The following is a 21,756-nucleotide window of genomic DNA, read 5'->3' on the forward strand; positions in this document are numbered from 1 at the left end:
AGGCAGTCAGTGTTTCTAGCTTTCGGCCTCTTTGAGGACTCCTGCGGGTGCAAGCTTCAAGGACCCAACTCCTCGGCAGCCCTGGCCCTCCCGGCCTGGCCCTTGCACGTTGTCTTGCTTCTTGAGACCACACGTTTACTACACACGCGTGTGTGTGCTCATATAACACGTGTGTGTGGCCACACACACATGCACAGACACAGGTCTGGCCGGTGGCCCTGGTTTGGGCTACCTGCCTGCTTGCAGAGGGGGAGGGTCCCCAGGATAAGCAGGCCAAACCTCCGCAAGGGTCAGACCCCCTGCGGGGAGGTTGCACTGCGTTAGCCAGAGGACGCTGGGGCTGAGGGCACAGACCTGCTGGGGAGGCTGCCCAGAGACTTGGGAGGTGAGGGTCCCCGGAAATGCTGAGAGTGGCACCTGGCACAGAGCTAGCGCTCAGCGTGTCAGAGCCGTCGTTGCAGTAACGGCCGGGCACACTTTGGAATGGCCCAGAGGAGTCAGGTCTACAATGTGTCCCATGAGAGCACGGCACGGACGCTCAGAGCTGCAGCTGTAAACACACGTGGGCCGGGGAGCCTCAGCCCCGCCGCACTGACACTGCAGTCTCTGCAGCCCTGGCAGTGAGGGAGGGAGGCCTGCAGGGGGGCGCTGGTGCCAGGGAGAGGAAGCCGGTGGCTGGGGACACACACCAGTACTTCCCACCAGGTACCCTTGTGTGCCTTTGGGCCTTGAACCTTCAACGAGTAATTTAAACAACAGCGTAAAAGCCAGTTGTAGACACTCTGTATAGCTAGACCCCCATTTCTGTTGGGAAGGCAAGCTGTGGTGTGGTACGTACGTGCGTGTACCCACACGCTGCTCACGCGTGCACACACACGGAGGTGTGCAGGGAGCTGTGGTTATTTCTGGAGAGTGGGGTGGGGGCAGCTGAGGGGAAAACTGAGCCTCCATTTTATACGGTTCTAAGTTACTTAAATTGTCAGTAGCCTGAAACAGCAAAAAAGGCTGCGCTACATCGTACACCTGCCCCTCCGCCACAGCAGGCCCACTGGGTTCTGGGTTCGGGGCTCTGAGCAGTGAGTCGGGGGCAGTCTGACTCTCCAGGCCCCACACCCCAGCCTCCTGGCCCCAGGAAGCCCCTCTACACCACCGCCCACCAGCCCAAAGAAGGAGGCAGCCGGAGGCGTGGAGAAAACATCCATCTCGGGATTTATTACAACACGTCGTTTCCAAATACAAAAGAAGGGGACAGGACAGGGGTGAGAGAGCGGCCGCGCTGGGAAGGGGTTCTGAGGTGGGGCAGCCCCGTCCAGAGGGACCGGGAGCCATGCGGGGGGACCTGCCACCTCTCCTCCGCTGGACTTTCCAGCAAATAATAGGAGGGGGCCGGGTCCATTCTGGGGGACCCCTGATGCCGGGGCACTGGGCCGGCAGGAGGGGTGGGAGGGCCAAGAGAGACTTGGAGAGAGCTGGGGCCCTGCCCCCTCCCCTCCCTGCCTGGGACAGTGGGTGGAAGTGACCAGGAAGGGGCTCTTGCCCGGTGCCCGGTGCCGCCAGCATGGGGGGCAGGGGGCAGCCGAGACGGGACCTTCTCTCATCACAGCTGCTCACTTCGACCAGCGTCTCATGAGCAACAGCCCCCACGCGCCCCAGGACAGAAGCCACAGCGGCTCCAGCCCTGGACAAGGACGGAGGGCGGGGAGAACGGGCCGTGGGACCCGCTCCCAGGGTGGTGGGGCCCAACCAGCGGCCCTGAGCACTGTCTCCTGGACAGCTTAGGGGTAGGGCGCGGAGTGGGGACCAGTGCATCCTCCACACCCGGGGTCACCTCAGGAACACAACGCGATAGACAGACAGGAGGCAAATTTACATAATCAATAATAATAATAATAATTAACCAATAGTAATAAATAGTTAAACCTCTAGTCCATAGATTGCAAATACAACAATGATAGCTTATGCTCTTGGGGGACGGGGTGGGGACACAGGGAACAGGAACAGAAATTTTGTTCAAAGGGGGGATGACGGGACATAAGGCGGGGGTCAAAAGAAGAACAAGTAGAAGAAACAGCTAGAGGGCAGCTGGGGGCAGGCACGCCCCCCCCCCCCCCCGCAAGGCCTGCCTGAGGACTCAGTCCTGCCCAGGCCACCCCTTCTGCCAAGCCCCTGGCCTCTCCCCAAGGTGACCAGCCCCCACTCCTGGACACTCTAGGACATCTGAAGGTTGGGGGACACCCACTCCTGCCTCCCAAAGCCTTGGGACCCACTGACCGAGGAGGGGTAGCTGGGGCTTTGCTCCTGCCCTCACCCCCAGGCTGGCCCACCTGGGCCAAAAAGCCACCTGGGAGTAGGGACTGGCATGTCACCTGGAAGATACCGGGGAGGCTTCAGAGGAGAGGAGAGGGGTGTACAGGGGTCTCTCTCCTCCGAGGCCCCTATGGAGGTTGGGCAGACGTGGGGGACACCTCCTGCATCTGCTCACATCAGGGATATTTACGTGGAGGCGGCCCTCCCAAGCTAAGGCCCCCACCCCCGGAGGCATAAGGGGCTGCCAGGCGCTGACTGCCCCCTCCCTCTGCAAGGCAGCCACTCCTCCTGGAGGGACCTCCACCTGCAGAACAAGCCCCTAAATCTATCTGCCCCCTCTGACCAGCCGAGCCAGCGCTGGCGGCCCAGCTCCTCCAGCCTGCCACCCCCCAGGGGCCAAGCTCCCCCTCCTGCTGGCTCTCCCACTGGCAGCTGGCGCTAGGGGGCACCCCCAAAGCGGAGGAGAGGGCAGCAGCCTCCCCTCGGGCAGGGGTGGGGGCATTCCACCTGCATCCCTGCCCTGTGGACCCATGTCATCTGACACTCGGGAGCCCCCTTCACTGTGCTCTTCCCCTCTTCCAGACCCCAGTCCTCTGAACACCCTGGGCCCCCAACACCTGCCAGGCAACGGGCCCGGGGGCATGGGCGGTGGGGGTGCCCTCTAGGGCACCGAGACCTGGCGCCTGGAGGTGGCCGGGGGGCTGGCGGTGCCTCCTCCGCTCCCGGGACACCTCCTCCCACCTATGGCTTTGGTGAAGTGCCCAGAAAGGAGCAGAGAAGGAAGAGGGAGGAGAGGAGGTCGTGGGGCGGGGGAGGGGCAGGGAGGTTCTGCGGCTCAGTTTGTGGCAAAGGTTTTTTCATCTTTTTTTCCCCTTATGTAAAAAGTGCACGAAAGCTCAGCAGCCTCTTTGCAACGGTCAGCAGTGTTTCCTGGGGGAGGGGGGAGGGGGGAACCCCAGGCCTGGCACCCCAGCTTGCAACTGAAGGTGGCCTCATATTGCTTAGAAACGTGGGCTTCAGTTTAAATACCAGACAGTAAAAATAGAGCTCCGAGGACCGCCCGCACTGTTGCCAAGTCATTGCCAGAATGAACAGCTTAAATAAATAAAAAATGGAAATATTTACTTCTCGATAAAAATCGCAGTAAAACCATTTACCTTTCATTGCATTATATATAATACGTATTTATAGCGGGCCCAGCCGAGGGAGGGCAGCGGAGGGGCTGGGGGCGCCGGGTCCCCGCGGAGGGGCCGCTCCCGGCCGCGGTCAGGACACCTCGATGACCTCCGCGCTGCCCGAGAAGCTGGCCTGCTTGCCCAGGGCGGCCCGTTCCTCGCCGCGCGCGCGCCCCTCCACCATGCCCTCCTCAAACTCCATCTGGCAGCTGCGGCGCTTGAACTGTGTCTCCGGGGCCGGCTCGTCGGGCCAGCCGGTCCTCGCGTCCCGGGCCTCGGGCCTCGCCGTCTCCCGCCGCCGCAGGTCGCCGCCTCCCGCGCCCGGCCCGCTGGCCCGGCCGAAGGGTGCGAACCGCGCACCGCCCGCGCCCTGCGCGCCCTCGGGGCTGCAGCACCAGGGCCCGTCGGGGGACGGTGTGCCCGGGGAGTCGAGCGGTGGCGCCCAGCCGCCAGGGCCGGCCGGCTGGCTAGGGCCGGGCAGCCCGGGCGCCGACAGGGCCGAGAGGCCGAGCCGCGGAGTCTGCCGGGCGGCGTCACCGAAGTTCAGGCCGAGGCCGGGCGCCGGGGAGCCGGCCAGGGGCCGGGGCCGCCGGCGGAGCCTGGGGCGTGGCTCAGGCGGCGCGTCCGGGCTGTCGGGGCTGGGGGAGGGCAGGCTCAGCACGCCCCCCGATGGGCTGTCCAGTTTGCAGAGTTTGGAGGCCTCCCCGGGGTCGGGGGGCCCGGGGTCTTCGGGCTGCCGGCTCGGCGCGTAGGCCGACTTGATGTCCAGCGAGAAGGAGCGCTTGAGGCGGTTGGTGTCCTGGAGGCGGTCAGAGGAGAGGTGCAGGCCACGGAGGCCCTGCTGCAGCGCGCTGGTGGCCGGGGCGGGGGCGGGGGCGGGGGTCTCCCCACCCCCCACCTGTGCGCCCTCCCTGGTGGTGATGGCCGCTGCGCTCCCGGTGGCAGCGCTCTCTGAGGTAGGTGGTGGCAGCGGCGGCAGTGGGGCGGCAGGGCCCGGGAGGGGCTCTGGGGTCCCAGGGTGGGATGCCCCGTCGCCCTGCAGGGCGGCCAGCAGCTTCAGGCTGCGTTCGTACTCCAGCAGCTGGCCCAGGAAATTGAAGTTGGGCGAAATGGACGGGCGACGGTCCTTCACGAACCTGGGGTGAGAGCCGCTCAGTGGGGCGGGGCTCCCGCCAGGCCAGGCTGCCCACCTGACTCTCCCCTGCCCCCACTGCCCACTCCGGGGCACAGAGCTGACGCGCAGACCCAAGTGTGCTGGGGCTAGGCTCAGGGCCCCATCTGCAGCTGGGGCAGCCAAAGGGGGGTGCCCTTCACTGCTGGGCCCATCCAGTGGCTAGTGGTCGAGAGGGGAGGGGCCAGGCCCAGGCGGGAAGGAGGGGCTACCTGTAGGCGTCGTCGGAGGACATGCCCATGGTCTTCATGATGTAAGCGATGGCGATGGTAGCGGAGCGGGAGATGCCGGCCAGACAGTGGACGATGACCTGGCAGCTGGACAGCTTGGCTTTATCTGAGGGCAGGGGGGCCAGGTGAGGGCTGGGGCTGCAGTCCTCCCCGACCCCAGGTTCAGGACCCCTGGCCCCCTGCTTCCAGCCCTCCCCCGGGACTGGGCAGGAGGGTGCTGTCCACCTCACCGATGAACTCGATGGACTTGTCCAGCCAGGGCAGCAGCTTTTCACAGTAGTTGTCATTGATGGGAATGCGCAGGAAGCGGCTCTCACAGATGAAGTCAGGCTTGGGGCAGGAGTTGCTGGCGTTGAGGACGTAGCTTATTCCGTTTTGGGTCATCAGGTCCTGGGAGGGTGGGAGAACAGGTTGCAAGGGGGTGCGGCTGGGCAGGAGGCCCGAAAGCTGGGATGCTCTTGTGGTGGGAGCCTGCAGGCCCCATGCGGGGAGGAGGGGAGAGTTGGGGAGGGGGTGGTGAGGAGGCTGGCGGGCCCTGAGAGCCCCACCTGTGGCCTGGCCTGCCGTAGGCTCCCAGGAATTTTATGGCTGGGCTGCCTGGGCGGTGGCTTTACCCTCTTCCCTCGTCACCATTTTTAAAACACGGGGTTCTTTCAGGGCTGGCCAGGGGCCCAGTGACATCAGCAGTTTGGCATGTGGGCTGCACTGCCAAAGGGGCAGGGAGTTGCCTCTCCACCCAGCCTGGCCAGGCCCTGCCCGAGCCCTGCTCTGGTCCTGCCAGGCCCCCTTGGGTCCTCCCGCGCCCCCAACCCGTGCTTCCCCCACACCTGTGTGCATCCGTCATTCCCCCAGACCAGCCTAGGACCTGCTTCGGACTCCGGCGGTGCACGCACCTTGTTCAGGACATCCTTCTGGGAGCCCAGGTAGAGGTGAGGCAGGATGCGGGTCAGGCCCACGCTGGGCACGGGCAGGCAGGGCTGGGAGAGGCTCATGGGCAGCAGGGCGGCAGGCTTGCCCTCACAGAGGCCGGGGAAGCAGGAGGAGAAGGTGGCAAAGCCCCCTGCAGGAGGAGAAGCGGAGAGACATGCGTCACGGGGTGGGCAGGCTGGGGCAGGGGAGCCAGGCCACCCACCCACCACCGCGGCTCAGCCACACCCACCCGGACGCCCAGCCCAATCGGCGAGCCTCTGGCCTGAGCACCTGGTCTCCGTGCTGGTACTGGAAGGCCATTCTCATCGCAGCGGGGGCGTGGGCCGGCACATTTACATCACCTGCCCCTGCGCTAATTCCTCCTCACACTAATCAGGGGCTGGCCTCGCTGAGGACGCCGCTGTGATGCCCATAAAAGTCAGGGCCCATAAAAATGATGGGCCCTGCACGTGCAGGGCCCACAGAGGGGCGGGCTCAGAGGCCACGGGGGTCTTCCTGCAGGGGTATCACCAGCCCCTTCACACTGTGGCCTGGGCCAGGCTGGGCCTTCCTGCCTCTCCCCCTGGGCTGATGCAATCCCTCCCTGCCTCCAATTGGCCAGGAGCCCCGGGCCAGGCTTGGATGCCAGGACCGGGAGGCAAGGGCTTCTGAGGGCCAGCCTGCCCCCCCACACTGGGCATGACATCACCCACTGGAGCTGGCACAGCCAGCAGGGGCATCTGCGCTCAGGTTACGGCTCCATTCCACCCAGCAGGGGACTACGGAGGAGCAGAGGCTGGGCTGAGAGCTGGGAACGCTGGGGACCGGCAGCGCGCAGGCCACGCGCTATACACGTGGCTGGCATGTGTCCTGCCGCCTTTCCCGCACGTGTGCGCTGGGCCAGATTGGTGGAGGGAGACCCTCCGCTGGCCAGAAAGGGCTGAGGGGGGCCCACGGGCACACGTCTGACTCTGCGAGTGACCGCGGGCCTCAGTGTCCTGGTCCTGTGCGCCCCAGGCATTGTTATGAGGCTCAGGGAAGAGGACCAAGAAACCACTGGGCCAAGGCCTACCCCATCCCGCGGAGGAGGCAGGGGAGCCAGGCAGGTGCCCTGTGCTTTCCTGCCCTGCCCCACAGACACAGCTGGTGCCAGAGACCTGGCTGATTCCGGAGGACAGAGATGCCTGGTGGCCTCAGCCTTTGCCCCGGTCCAGCTCGGTGCCCAACTAGAATGCCTGACGTGTGCACACCCTGTGCCCCCAACAAAGCCTTGACCTTGGGGGGCCACAGAGGTGGGGGACCTCCAGCCTAGGGGTGTGGAGGTATAAGCCTTGGAGGGAAAGGGGTCCCTTCCTCAGAAACCTGCTGGCTGGACAGGGAGAGGCAGGTGACTGACAATGCCGTGGCTCTCAAGTCCCCAGGAGGGGAAGTGGGTTTAGCTGGGTGCCAGGGTGGGCCCCAACTCACAGTCCAGAGCCAGGGGCCCCTTGGATACTCCTGCTGGAGGACAGCGCCCACTGCGGACGGGCAGGGTCTGCACCCTCTCTCCCAAGACTCCTCTGCCCTGGTTCCCCTACTCTCTGCTCTCTCAGCGTCAAAGACAGACAAGTATGGAGGTGGGGGAATTCCATCAGGAACCTCCCACCTAAAGAGAGTCTCAAGGCAGGTGCAGAGACCTGCCAGCCTTTGCTGCAATTCCTGGAACCCCCAGGAACCCCCTCCAGGAAGAGCCAGGCAGCTTGGGGTGCCCCCTACAAACCCACTGTAGACACCAGGTCTGGTACGGCCTGAGACTGCAGTCCTTCCGCGATTTCAGGGCCACCCCAGGTTCTGGGGATGGGTGACAAGGGAGGGTGCCAGCAGCCCTGGACCCTCTGCAGGTCCCCCACCCCCACCCCGGCCCGGACTCTCAGGGCCTCGCCGAGGGCTCTCCAGGGCACCTTCCTTCCGGAGGGACCCCCCCCAACCCCCTGCTCTCTCTGCCTTGCAGGTCAGGGGAAGCCACACGCAGCTCCCAGGCTTCACAATGAAACCCCGAACCCGCACAAAAGCGCACGTCCTGGGAGGACTCCCGGCCCCACCCGCCTCTTCCACCACGCGCTCCTGCTCGGACCGGGCCGGCGCGCCCGGGAGCCCCCACCGCCCCGCCGCGGTCCCAGGCTGGGGCCGCACCCACCCTCCGCGCAGGGGCTGCTCCCTCCGCCGTCTCCGACCAGGGTGCGAGGGCGACGCGCGCGGGCTGAGCCGCCTGCAGCGACATCACCAGCCCGCATTCCGCAGGGACGCGCACCGGGGCGCAGCCGGCTTGGGCAGGACCGCCCGCCGCTTAAAGGGCTAGGCTCCCTTTCCCATGCCCGCCCCCACCGGACGTCACCAGCGGAGCAGCTGTGGGGGGAGGGGCGCGGCATTGGTCACGGCAGCCGGTTCTGGACCCCGGCACGGCCCGCCCCCACGGCCCTCTCCAGCAAACCTCGATGTCCTGGAGCTGCCTTCTCCCTGGCTGTGCCCCACCCACGGAGGGGGCCTGGTCCTCCCTTCTGGTTTCTGCGGTGCTGGTGATCCCGGAGAAGAGACTCACTTCCCCTTTGTGGGCGGGCAGCATCGCTCTAATCCCCTCAGCCTTGCCCTGCCGTTCTCACTGGTTCAGGTGGGCACCGTGGGCCAGGCCAGGAGGCCGTCCCCAAGTTCGGGTCCTGATTTGGCGTCACTGTGAGCCTTCCCCATATGGTGGGGGGTCACGGCTTCTCCCTGGCTTGGCCCTCAGAGAAATGGGAGCGAATACTCTAACCCTGCAGGGTGAGGCAGTGCTTCCTAAGGCTGAGTGAGCCAGGTAGGGCACGGCCGGGTCCCAGGTGACCCCCCTCAGCCCCCCAGGGAGACAGACCATGAGAGGCTCTGGGCTTTCCCTGGACAGCCCAGGGGTAAGGGAGGGCGCTGCTCCAGTACCCTCTTCTCAGACTCCCAGAAGGACCTCTGGTTGTCACTTCTGGCTGGGACACACGTGCGTCCACACACACACACAGGGGCTCCCATCTGGGCCCTGGGAGGGTTCCCGTTCTGCCCAGGACCCCTGTAAAACTGCCCCCCTGCTTAGTCCCCAAACCGAGCCCAGCGGCTAAATCAGAGGATCTGCATTTCTGTGGCTTCTGGTTCCCAGAGTTCACACACACACACACACACACGCACACACATGCACACACACACACGCGCACACACACACACACACGCGCACGCACACACACAGAGCCAGGTGCAGACACCCTCTGACCTCGCAGAGCCGGCCTTGCAGAGCCCTCTCTCCTGGACACGACGCACGTGTAGAGGGCAGCATGCACTCGTGCAGCCCCTCCTCTGAGAGGTCTGCCCAGAGCTGCCTGGCTCCTGCAGCTGATGGAGCCCACCTGCAGCCGCCCCTCTCCCGTGCCCACCGACCAGCACCCCCGTCTGTGCTCAGTAGATGCTCAGGGCAGGTGTGCCGAATGAACCGAAGCATCCCACCAGCTGTGTGGTGGTGGGGGTGACGCCAGCGTGCCCCCCCCCCGCCTGCTATGGCCCTGGGCAACCAGAGGCCAGGGGCACCCAGGCAGGGAGGCCACATGCCCCTGGGACAGGCCCTGGGCCACCTGGGCAGGGGGTGGGTTCTGCAGAAGTATGTTAGCCACTGCCTACAGGAGGAAGGAGTGGGTAAGAACCACAGTGCAGCCTGCATGCGTGCGTGTGTGTATGGGGGGCTGGCCAGGCTGCTTCTGGGGAATGGGAAGCCCTGTGGGGACTTCCACTCGCCCACCAGACAGCAGTCATGATCAAGCAGGCTGTTGTGAGGCCACCTGTGCCAGCTGGAGTGTTCAGGGGACCCCCCCCCCCGTGTGGGACAAGTTCTGGCTCAGTGCCGTGTGTGCGTGTGCGTGTGTGTGTGTGTGTGTGTGTGGCGGGGTGGGGGTGGTTTCCAAGGCAGACCGGGTCTTGGCCTAGATTCCTCCCCCATCTCCCCTGCCCCAGGCCTGTGTCGGGGGTTCCCTCCTGTCCCCCTCTTCACCTGCTGGTGGTGGGGATGGGCCTGTGCTGGAGGGGGCTCTGAAGTGTGGTGGCCCAGAGGAGGGGTCCCTGGAGCCCCTGAGAACTCCAGAGCTACGGAGGTTCATCCCCACCAGGCCCCCACTGCCGCAGCACACACTGGTCTCCGGGCTCAGAGAGGAGAGCAGAGGCAGAGCCAGAACATGACTCCTGAGACAGACCCCCCCCCCGCCCCCGCCAAGCTGCCGGCGGCGGGGAGAGAGGCCTCCAGACGCACCTGTGAGGATGGCCACGCTGTCGAAGCAGCCGTCCAGCTTGCTGAGCAGGATGGAGAGGAAGCTGTCTGCGGCCAGCACGCTGGCGTCCCTTGTGCTCTGGTCATAGACCACCACGTCCTGCGGCTCCGTGGCCTCCACCTGGGGGCCAAGAGGGCAGAGGTCAGGGTGGCCGGGCACCTGCCAGCTGCCACACCCCCTGCTGCCGCTGGTCGGGGGATGGAAGGGAGGGGCTGCCGCTTGGGTGCCCCAAGGGGAGTGGGGGCAGGCACCCAGCCACAGTTCACACCTGGACAGGTGTAAATGCCCACAGCCACACGGGCAGACCCTCGGAGCGGGGAGGGCCAGGGGGACACGCATCCCCGACGTGGCCGAGCCCGGTGCGCGCACTCACACGAGTGAAGGTGACAGACACTGTGGGCCAGGCCCGCGTGGAGGAGACACGGGGAAGGCAGTGGGGCTCCCGGCAGGTGCACACAGGGGCCAGGTGGCAGGCGCACAGGGAGGCCGGGGCTGCTGGCTCCCAGGGAGGCTGAGGGAAATCAACTCTTCCTTAGGGACCCGGGAGGCACACTTCGGGGGTTCTTAAGTGGGGGGGGGTCTTTGGGTCTGGGCTCTCCTTTCCTCCCCGGCCAGTGATGGGGAAACTGAGGGCTGCGGCAAGACCCCTCCCCCCAGTGATCCAGGCAGCAGCAGCAGGAAGCGGGGGTTCCGGCTGCCCCCGCCCCTCGGATGCCACCGGGGCCCAGATGTGGAGCAGCTCCCGCTCAGACGGCAGCTGATGCCCCGCCCCCCAAGCACGCTCAGCCCTTAAGCCAGCTGAGCTGCCAACCCTGGGCCAGATGATGTCACCGGCAGCCAATGGGAGAGCGTCCTGGCCGGGAGACCTCGCTAGGGGTTATTAATCACTGGATTCCCCTCACGGTAGCCATAGGGAGCGGGTTCTGCCCTTGGGGTGGGGGGACTCCCATCTGGGTCCTCTCACATCCCAGCTCTGCACGGGGCAGGGCCTGAGACCAAGACCCCTCCCTCAGGCTCTGGGCTGCCTGGCGGGCCACCCCTCCCCCACTGGAGGTGCCACTGCCTTCCCAGGTCACGGCCCAGCAGTCCCGGTCCCTCCCCAGTGCGGACTCAACACTCCTTGGGAATAGAGACAGGATTGTTCTCTGCAGGTGACCTGAGACATTCTTGGGGGCCACAGAGAGAATTCCGGGTCCTCAAGACTCCGGAGGGGAAAGAACGGGGGGCTGGGGACATGAGCTGTCTGCGTGAGACCCTCGGCCACCAGGCCCGTCCTCTTCCAAGTCCACACAGCCATCAGAGTGCGGGCCGAGTGGGGACCCAGACGGGGTCAGTGGCTCTGGGAGGGAAGGAAGGGGGGACGGGTGTTGAACCTGTCAGCGGAGGGGGGAGGGGCCTTCTTGTAGCCCTAAGAGGGAGCGGGGAACTGCTCTACAATGGCTCAGATTCCAACCCTTAGGAGCCCAGGTTAGGTTCGAAGGCAGAGGAAGGGGAGCTGCCCCAGCCCAGGCCCCCGGAGGACCCTGGAGGGGATGGGCGGGCACGAGGCGGTACCTGGCTGCGACAGGTGGGCTGGATCAGCTCCGCGATGGTCACCTTGCCCTGCTGCAGTCGCCGCTTCACCAGCTTGGAGCAGCAGATGTTGACGGAGCTGAGCACGTGCCAGCTGTTGTACTCCACGAAGGAGCGGCTGTCAATGACCAGTGGGCCCCCGGGCCCACCCCGCAGCAGGCTGGCCAGCTTCTTGGCATCCATCACCTTCCGAGGGAGCCGGTCCCCGGCCATGGCGTGGCAGTGGGCAGTGGGGAGGGGGTGAGCCCGGGAGTGAGCAGGGGCCGCTCCCACTGCCCGGGTGTGGCCTAGGGCTCCGAGTGCCTGGGCATGGCGCCAGACCTGTAAGGACAGGCAGACTGTGAGAGGCGCTGCAGGCCCCGGGGGTGGGCATCGGCAGGGCCGGCCTCCGAGGGGCTGGCGGTGGCACTGGTCCAGGGGCACCGGCGCGTTTGGGCCTGACGTATGCCCGTGGGGCCCTCCCTCCCTCTGGCTCCTCTGGCTCCTCTGTGCAGGTCGAGCTCCCTGACCCCTCTGGGCTCGACTCGGGGAGTCTGTGACCCATGGAAGGGTGCTCGGGAGTGGCCCGTCCACTGCTGCACCCTCCCGGTCACGGCGCCAGCCTCTCCGCAGGACACGGCAAGGCGAGTGGGGGCTCACGGAGGGAAGGGCCTCGGGGCTCAGGCTGGGCTGGAAAGGCAGGACGAGGCCTGAGGGCCCCTCTCCTGGGCCCTTGGGTCCACGGACCCTCACTCATTCCAGAACACCTCATTCTGCCCCTGCATCTCCTGTCATCCCACCCCTGGGATGCAGACCTCTCCCCAATCCGGCCTCCACATCTTCCCACTTCCCCGCACCCAGGGCAAGGCAGGGTCCGGAACATGCCCCCACCCTCCCCCACTGCCAAGCCCTCCCGTCCGTCCGTGGCACACCCTCCGTCTCCAGCCCCTGCAGCCCAATCGCTGCATAAGCTGATAATCTGGATGGCGGGGGGGAGGGGCTGCCTCCACCAGGTGATGGAGGCAGAAGCCAGGGCGGGGCGCTGGAGGGGGTTCAGGCGTGGAGTTCTGCAGGCCAAGGTTTAGGCATGCCATGGGCCAGCGTCCTCCTCCTGCAGGGGTGACAGTGCAGCGGGACACCCCGGGCACAGCAATGGCCGGGGGTCTAGCGGGCCCCTTTTGGGGACCAGTAGGTCCAAGGATGGGGTGTGGTGGGGGGCACCCGAGGACAAAGGTCAGTGTGGGTGACCCGCATGTCGGACCCCCTGCTCAGGGGCGCCCAGAGGGAGCAGGAGGTGGGTGGGCACACGGGGGCTCCAGAGCCTGGGCGGAAGGCCCCTCCCACAATTTATGCCAAGGCTCTGCCACCCCCGTCCTACCTGCCAGGCCTGGCCTTTCTCTAGGCACCCCCAAGCCTCAGAGCGCCCCCCGGAGGCATGCAGCATCAGGACGATGAGTTTGCTTTAAAACTGCGGAAACTGAGGCTCAGGGAAGGGGTGGGATCAACCCGATTAATGAGACTGGACAGAACCCGGGGCGTCCACGGCTGCCATTCACTCAGGGTCTTCCCTCTGCCACATCCCCAGCCATCTTGGGGGTGGGGGAGGCCGGGAGACAGATGCTCCCTCCAGGGACCACAGAGAGGGAACCCCCTCTGCAAGCCCCCAGCCTGTAGCTGCAGAGAGCGTTGGGGTGCGGCACCTGAGGACACTCGTCACCTTTCAAACAGCGCTGATGACACTGGGGACAGCTGCCACCATCTCTGGACCACCCCCTTGGGCGAGCTCCTAGGCTGGGGAGGGGGATGGCGGAGGTCACAAAGGTGCAAGGCAGGTGGGGACCGGGCCCGCGTGGTGTGGGCAGCCCCAGGCTGGGCCACCGGAGCTGCTGACAAGGGGGTTGCCAGGATGGCCCTGGACAGTGCTGGGGCCTTGGGGTCCCGTTCACAGACACCCCACTCCTCAGGCACTCCAGTTCAACTGCGGGGCAAGGCCTGGGGGTGTAGCTGGGGCTGCTGCCCTCCTGAAGGCCACGCCAAGCAAGTTCAACAGCCACAGGGCCTGCCTACTAAGGGGGTCCCTGCCTGTGTGCCAAGGGGTCCCCAATTCGATTCCTGTCTGAGCTGTTCTGAGACGCTTTTCCTGAGTGCTAACCTGAACCTTGTCAAGGCTGTGGCAGGCCGTGGCCACCAGGTCCCCTTTACACGCTGCTCCTGCAGGCCTGAGCAGAGCCTCCCACCCTTTGATGTGGACCACAGCCCAGTTCAGAGGCCCAGGACCCTGACAGGGATGCAGTGGGCTGGGGACACCGTGGGCCAGAGGGTCCTATCCTCATGGGTTAGGTGGGGGTGGGCTACCTCCCACCGAAAACGACAGAAGCCAAATGGAACTCTGGTGCGGGGACAAGGGAGGGGGAGGGAGGGGAGAGGCCTTCGCTCTCCCCGTGGCCAGCCTGCGCGCCTCCCGCCCTCTGGTCCTTAAATGACCGGAGGGACGTGGAGAGTTGCCCACTCCACAGATGGGAAAGGAGGCTAGAGGAGGGGCAGGGAGGTGAGGTTGGAGACCCAGGGAGGAGAGTGGGGGCAGGGCTGGAGGGGGGGGCAGCTTGATCCCAGGCCCGGTACCTGGTCCCCGCCCGGCCGCCGCCTCCCAAGGAAGCCTCCGGCTCGGCCCTATTAACCAGTGTAGTATTGTTATTTGCAGCCGAGGGGGACTCATTAGCAAGTTGGCACCTCCGTCGTCTCCATGGCAACAGCAGAGGTGCCAGGCAACCGCTGCTCCTGCGGCAGCAGCACGGAGCAGCTCGCTCTGCAGAGCCAGGTCCCCTCCTCGTTCGCTGGCTCCCACCCCGCTCCACCCTGCAGGTGCCCAGTAGCTGGGCCTGGACCACCCCAGCCAGGCCAGCCCCTCTCCATCCTGCTCCACCGGGTCCTAACCTTCCTCACCTTCCAGCAGCCACGTGCACAGGCTCCCTCCCTCCCACCCCTGGGAGGCCTTCTCTGAAAGACCAAGGTCTGGCCAGAGCACCCCTCCTTTGAGAGACCTACACCGAGCTGGCCTCCTGGGTGGGCACCCGCACCCACAGGGCCTCCTCGGACCTGGAGCTCCTGCGGCGTAGACCCGTCACCTCCTGAGGTGCAACACACGGGTTAGGGCCTGGAGCTGGGCAGCAGGGTGGGAGGGGTGGAGACGCTCAGGGCAGCCTTGAGCAGAGCAGTGGGGCTAGAATAGGCCAGGTGGGCACAGAGGCAACAGACGTGGTAGGGCCTGGGCCTCCCCGCTTTTAAGACCCACCCCAGGCTCAGCGAGACCCCTTCCCTGGGGAGAGAGCACCCAGAGCCTGGGCCAGGTGTGAGGGAGGCACAGCCCCACACACCCCTATCAGCGGGCCCAGGGCCAGGGAGACAGCAGTTCCTAGCCCAACAGCAGAAGGAGGCCCCTCCCCCGCCTGCCCTGGCTGGGCATGGCCTAGGAGGCCGCAGGCAGTACCCGGGCTCCCCGAGGCCAGGTCCATAGACGCAGCGCTGCCTGGCCCCCGTGCTGCATGCAGGCTGGACACGCCCCTCGGCACACTGGCTGAGCTCAGGGCCTGGTACTTACCCCACTCCCCGAGTCCACCCCAGCTCTGTGTGCAGTTATTCTCATGACAGTGCGTGTGCACATTCATGTGGTCACTGGACGCGTGCGTTCTCACATGCTGTATGCTGAGTGCCCCGAGACCCCAGGGTGCCTGAACCCCAGGTGCAGCTAACGCATCTCCTCACACGGGCTCCCACATCCTCCACGCGGCACATCCATGTCCCTGAGCACATGCATGACCAGGAAACTCCCAATCAAGGGCATCTTCACCAGAGGACTTTGCGCTCAGCGTCTAGGGATCCATGACCCCCAGAGACGGGCAAACAGAGACCGCAGCTCACTCACAGTGTATCTCCAGCCCTTGCGGAGCCTGGTCACACAGGCAGGCCTCAGGAAGAGCTGACGGTGGACGGACCCAAGATGCTGGGTGTCAGCTCACTCTGACCCAGGGGAAGGTTTGGAGGCAGAAACTGCTACACTCAGAAGGCCAGGAGAGAGACTGGTAGGGGGTGACCTTCCAGCGGCAGGGGGCCCACGTGCACAGACCAGGTCAGCTCGCTTGACCCTTTATGTTACCAGATGTTCTCGCCCCCACTCTCTGCTCCCCCTCAGCTCTCTGGGGTGAGTGGCACAGGACCCAAGCTGGCCTTCATCTGTCCCGGTTGGGCTTGGCAAGGCCAAGCAGAGCCAGCCTGTCCTGGGGAGGCTATGGACTTGGGAGACAGTGGGGTGGAGGCCCTACCCGCTCAGTTCCCGCGGATCGGGGCTGAACTGGGATAGGAGGGCTTAGCATGGCGTGTGGGTCCTTGGAAAGGCAGGCTCGGGACCCTACGAATCTAGGTTTCCTCTGTTCCTGCCTGGCTTGTTTTAGCCCCACTGATCTGCAAAACTTCTGCGGGTCACCATTCCCCCCCACACCCCCCGCCATGTTAAATACCTGCGCCAGCATCTACCCGTCATTGTCCCGAGGGGTTCAGGCAGAGGCGGCCTCCGCCTATACAGCCCCGATGGTCAGAGTCTGACCCACATCACTCTTGCTGTGGGTTTGGCCCCTTCCTCTCCTTTCCCTATGAGCTGCACATCTAGGACATGTGCAGACACTCTCTGGCTTCCTCCACCCCCAGCCCATGGTCCCCCGAGCTCTCTGCCTGGTTGAAGCTTCTGGGCCCCAAGGTCAGTCTCAGCCTGAGAAGAGAGGTGATGCTGGGAAGGGTCCTGGAGCAGAAGGTGACTTTAGGCATCTTTCTGCATCTTTGTGCATGGAACCTGCTTTTCCCAGAGGCAGCCTCTGGGGCCCAGGAGCCTTCCCAAGGGCTGTGGGCAGCAGGGGACCAGAACCTGCCCAGCAACTCTTCTGGGGCCCTAGGCTGACTACAGCAGGAGGTGTTCCAGCCAGACTTCAAGATGAACTCCCAGCTCCTGGTCACATGATCTGGCCATCTCTGGCAGGTGCTTATCAACCATCTGAGGAGCGAACACATGGGACATCTGTCCTCCTTGAGCAGGACGGGGCGCTGGATGCTACACTCATTCCCGGGGCTGCCCTGGGAGCAAGGTCTCAGGGAGATGACGGGGAGTGCACAGACCCTCAGACCTCCGCAGACTCCCAGCAGCAGGGGCACAGGGCAGGAAGAACACCGCTCCCCTGGCCTCCAGCACCCCCCCACAAGCTGCACAAGAAAACTGCAGACGCCACACTAGATCCTGTCACCTCTCTCCTCCATCCTATGGAACCGCCTACCCCCGCCCCCTCATTACTGCGGAGCCCAGGCCCCAGCGCTCCACTTTGCAGAAGCCAGTGCATTTTTGCAGCAGGAAATTAGAAGGCAAATTCTCCCAGAAGGGATGACCTGGTGGGGGCTGGGCGCACTGTTGCCCCCTCCCCTCCAGGCCAGACTATTACATACCCCCCACCCCAAGGTGGGCGCACAGGCTGAACGAGAACGGTTGCACTCAGCCTGGCAGTGCCAGCCCCTCCCCCAGCCCCCGCCGCGTCTGCAGCAGGCTGGCGGATGGCCTTTATTCCGCAGAGGCCAGCTGAGCACCCCGAGGTGGGGGAGCCCATGGTAGCTTGGCCAGACCGGGGAGATGGATCTCTAGTCCTTCCCCGCCGGACGCGGAACGACCTCTGTCCTGAGGCTCCCACCGGCCAAAGACCCTCTGCTCCTATGGCCCAGGCCTCCGCATCTCCCAGCCCGGCCCGGGAAAGGACGATCTTCTCCAATTCTGGCCCCAGCAGGGGGCCGTCCGGGGGCGTTTGGGGCTTGCGCAGAGGCTCGTACAGATCCACGCTGGATCGCAATGGTCCTCCTCGTCCTTAATTCATGCCCCTCCCCCACCAAAAAAAGAAGGAATTGCGCGGAGAAAGGTGGCGAAGCGGTGGCCGGGTGTGGGCCGGGCCGGGGTCCGCTGGGCGCCGCGGTAGGCGGGGGAAGGACTTATCGGCCCGGTCAGCGGTGTCCCCGCAAGCCGGGTTGGGGGCCAGCGCCCCGCGGGCCGGCGCCGCTCACCTCCAGACGGTCTCCTCCATTCGGGTGCCCGCCCGGCGCAGCCCCCCGAGCGCTCCCTACGCGGCGCCCCCCCGGCCGGGCAGGGCGCTCCGGCCGCGCGCCGGTTAACCCCCACCCCGCCGGCGCCCCGTGCGTCCCCGCGCCCCGCGCCCGGCGCCCCCGCTCACCTCGTTCACGCTCGCCTCCGGGCCGCCCCGGGGACCCGCGCCGCGCTCAGAGCGCCCGCTCGGCCGCGCAGCCCATGGGCCCGGCGGGGGCCCGCGCAGCCGGGGCAGGGGCCGGGGGAGCGCGCGGGCCGCGTCGCCGCCGCCGCCGTCGCCGCCGCCGCGGGGAGCGCTCGCACGGGCCCGGGCGCGCGCACTGCGGGCGGGCACGCGCGCTCGCGGCGCGCATCCCACCCCGCGGCTCGGCGGGCGCGGCCGGTGAGGCTCCGGCTCGGGCTCGGGCTCCGGCGTCCGGCGGGGGGGCCGCGGAGCCGGCTCGGCCGCCGCGCTCAGATGCGAGTGACAGGCCCGGGGCGGAGGGCGGGGCCGCCGGCGGGGATGAGGTCATGCCGAGCGAAAAAAGCCCCTGACGTCACCTGCAGCCAATCAGCGTGCACGGCTCGGGGGCAGGTGACGTCAGCCGGAGCCCGGGCTTCGGGTGCAGATTAAAGGCGGCGGCGGCGGCAGGGGGCGGGGGGCCAGGCTCACCGCCGCCGCCCGGCGCCCTCTGCCCTCACCCCTCACCCCGGCACCGGCTCTTAAAGGGGCCGCGCGGTGTCCGATCCCGCGCCGGGACCCCACCTCCTGGAAGACCTCTCAGTCCCAGCCCTCGGCCCCACCCGGAGACCCTAAGACTCGTCGCACACACACCCGCGGAGGGTCCAGTTGTCCGGGTTCCGAGCACGAGGTTTCTCTCCCCGCCGGCCTGGCCGGAGCCGGCGCCCCCTCCTCTCCCCGCAGCCTTTGTTCGTGCGGGGCCTGCCGCGGGGAGAGCCTTGCTTAGCCCGGGGCCCGGCAAGAGCGCGCACTGCGAGCCCGGCCCTGCGCGGCGCTTTACCTGCGGCATCCGCGCTTCCCCTCTCCACGACCCCTGGAGGTGGGAACCTGGGTCTGTATTTTACTTGGGAGGAAATGAGAAGCTCAGAGGCGAGAAAGTTTGCCTCAGGTCACATGTCTCATGAACTGTGGTGTGCGTGGGGGGCGGTCCCCAGTGCAGCGCTGTTCCCCCAGCCCCACCGATGACCTCCAGACTTTGTCGCTTACAGTGAAAAGTGGCCCCGAAGCAGCGCTCTAGGGGACCCGACCTGACAGCGTGACCCCCACCGCTCCGTAAAGGCAGTTGAGGGTCCGCCCCTAGCCGACCGCGGTTGGAACACAACCACTGGGCGCTTGGACGCTGGTTGTCCAGAGCGGGAACAAACATAGGTAATTACACCTTGGGCAAGTGTCGAGCGGAAATACCCTGGAGCCGGTGGGCGTCCGGGTGGTCACCCCAAGATGGGACGTGCAAGCAGTGACTGGAGGCCAAGTAAGCGCCCTGGTGCAGCAGGGACCACCCCAGGCTGGAAAGGCCTTTTCTCTCCGCCGGGTGCCAGAGCAGCTGAGGGGGAGGGGGTGAGGCGGAAGGGGACATGCTATCATGCATCTACGATGGGCCAAATGTGTACTGAGCTCCTGTGTCGGACACTGGGGGCTTAGCTCTGGGAAAGGGGAAAAGACCCCTGCCCAGGGAGCCAAGGAGCCCTGGGAGTCTTTGAAGGTAATTATTTTTGGGGGGAGATGTGACCAGACGGCCTAAGCATTCCTAAAACTCCTCCCCCAGGGCTACCAGGTGGAGAGTGAGGGCAGTTCCTCCTCCAGCCTGGAACCCCCAGCCATGGCAGGTCCCCGGGGGGCCACCCTAGGGCTCCAAGAGAGGCTTTGGCCCCCAGGGAGTGCAGCCCCTTCCCATGGAGGGAGGGATCTGAGAGGCTGTTTGAATGAAGGTTCACAAAAAACGTTGCAGGGGACTGCTTCCTGCACCGTCCTGGGACAGGTGGGCACTCAGGACCCCAGAGCTCTGAGTGGGACTGGGAGAGGGCAGCAGGAGGGGGATGGGTAGGGCTCTGGAGGGCCTCTCGGCTTTCCCATGCTCAGTTCTCCGGATCTCTGGCCTCAGAGCTTTGCACACAGTAGGTGCTTAGTGAGTGCTTGGGGCCCCTCCCTTGCAAGCCTGAGGAGTGCCCAGGTAACTTTGAGTATATGGGGTGTGTGTGTTGGGGGGGGGAAGAGTGTGTTCCTGGCTCAGAGCCAGCACGTAGGAATAACAAACATCCGTGGGGGGTGGAGGGGGGGTGGGGCTGCGGCTGGGATCAGGTCCTTCCTCTTTCCCTGCCCCAGGTGGGAAGAAGAAGGGGAGAAGCCTGCCTTCTCCCTAGGGGAGAAGCCCTGCCTGGAGGTGGAACCTGAGCTCAGGGAGATGCCCAACCCCCGTGCATGGCCAGGTCAGGTCCGCGATGGAGTGTGGGGTGTGGCAGTGGCCTTGCTACCTTTGGGCTCACTCCATGTCTGAAAAGTGGAGGAGGCTGGGTCCTGGGAGGGGGTAGGAGGATTCAGGCTCAGCACCCCAGCTGGCCTGGTGGCCTGAGCCTGTAACTGAGGCCCTTGGGGAAGCATGGACAGACCCCCCCAAAGGCCCTGAGACCCGCAGGAGTGGGAGGATAGAGGAGCTGTTGCCTGGGGTGGGAGGATGCCCAGCTCGGCTTGGTCCCGGGGCCAGGCCCAGGACGAGCACAGTGGAGAGGAGAAGGGAGGGCCGTCCAGGTGGGCTGCTCTTTTTCCCGGCCCAGATGTGGTTAGCACCTGCATGTGGCCCCGGGAGCAGCTTCTGGCTCTAGGCCTGAGCAGGCAGCAGTAAACTGAGGGAAGGGGATGGTGTCCTAGTGTCCCTTCTGGGGGGTGGCGGTGGCCTGCAGCTTCCCCCTCCTGTGCTTGGCCAGGGGAGTGTGTTTGGGCCAGGATTATTTTATTTCATTTCATTTCGGTTTTTTGGCTTCACCTCGCGTCTTGCGGGATCTTAGTTCCGCCGACCAGGGATTGAACCTGCATCCTCGGCAGTGAAAGCACGGAGTCCTAACCACTGGACCCCCAGGGAGTTCCCAGGCCAGGATTATTTTATAATCCTAAGGGTCATTTCTCGTGCAAAACGATGGGGCAGTGGTACCCACTCTGGAGAGGACAGTGACTTCCAAGGCCACCAGCTCTGGCCCTGGGTTCTCTGCAGCCCGGGGCTAGACTCTATCCCTTCCCCCTTCGCCACCCCCAACCCCCTACTCCGCCCAGGCGGAGGGCCAGCGGTCTAGGCGCCTTGCCTGGGCGGTGGTCCCTGCCGCTCACGCCCCCAGACCCGCCCAGGTCAGCGCGGGGAGCCTGCATCTCCGCGGGGCGCGGCTGTGGAGGGGCAGGAACGCCTCGCGGGGGTTACGTCTCCCCAGCGGGGCCCGGCCTCCGGCTGGGGCCGCCGCGCCAGGCGGGTCAAAGTCCAAGCCGGGCAGGTGATCGCGGCCGCCGCCTCAGGGTCCCCAGGGTGGAGCAGGGCCCTGCACGGGGCCGGGGAGGAGCCGCGGCCGCGAGGGCTCAGGTCCGGCCAGGCCTGCCCTGCGCGCTCGCAGCCCGCAGCCCCCGAGGGACCCGCGCCCCCGGCCGGCAGGTGCGAGCGCGGTCGTCCACGCGGTCCGTGCGCGCCCCCTGCCGGCCGCCTGCGCCCGCCTCGCCGCGGGACCGCGCCCTCCCGGGCATTTCTTAAAGTTTCTTTCCGGGCAAAGGAAAAGCGGGGTTCCTTTTTCCCTGCTGACTCCCAACTCAGTGTTTCAACAAATAAGTATACCTGTATCCGTGGCGTAACAAGTCATAGAAAGTTCCCTCGCGACCCTTCCCAGCCCGTTCTCCCCCGCCCTCCTGAAGATCCCCGTCAGTTAATGTTGCCTGTTCTTGAACTTCATAGACACGGAGACAGGAGGCGTGTATTCTTTTGTGTCTCGCTTTTTTCACTCA

At 65.7% G+C, this 21,756-nt stretch overlaps 1 protein-coding gene across 2 annotated transcripts; it reads right to left on the minus strand.

Annotated features, from left to right (window-relative positions):
• Positions 1–942: 942 nt before the first annotated feature.
• DUSP8 (dual specificity phosphatase 8) lies at positions 943–18,356 on the minus strand. Of its 2 annotated transcripts, XM_079930518.1 has the most exons (7): positions 17,908–18,356; positions 11,657–11,995; positions 10,084–10,222; positions 5,777–5,943; positions 5,114–5,273; positions 4,866–4,989; positions 943–4,618 (listed from the first exon to the last, which is right to left on the minus strand). In XM_079930518.1, exons 2-7 carry the CDS (start codon positions 11,885–11,887, stop codon positions 3,574–3,576), a joined length of 1,866 nt encoding a protein of 621 aa, XP_079786644.1. In that variant the 5' UTR covers positions 11,888–11,995; positions 17,908–18,356; the 3' UTR covers positions 943–3,573. The 2 variants fall into 2 exon arrangements, with proteins under 2 accessions (XP_079786644.1, XP_079786645.1); XM_079930519.1 differs by lacking the exon at positions 17,908–18,356 and having other exon boundaries at positions 11,657–12,298.
• Positions 18,357–21,756: the final 3,400 nt, after the last annotated feature.

This window comes from Stenella coeruleoalba, assembly GCF_951394435.1.
Source record: "Stenella coeruleoalba genome assembly, chromosome: 8".
NCBI lineage: Eukaryota > Metazoa > Chordata > Mammalia > Artiodactyla > Delphinidae > Stenella > Stenella coeruleoalba.

Excerpts from the sequence above, each read along its gene's own strand:
- DUSP8 (XM_079930518.1), bottom strand. The coding sequence starts at position 11,887 with ATGGCCGGGGACCGGCTCCCTCGGAAGGTGATGGATGCCAAGAAGCTG. Across the intron at positions 4,990-5,113 it reads CAAGTCCATCGAGTTCATCG|ATAAAGCCAAGCTGTCCAGC; the intron begins GTGAGGTGGACA and ends CCCTGCCCTCAG. Across the intron at positions 4,619-4,865 it reads TCCTCCGACGACGCCTACAG|GTTCGTGAAGGACCGTCGCC; the intron begins GTAGCCCCTCCT and ends CTCTCACCCCAG.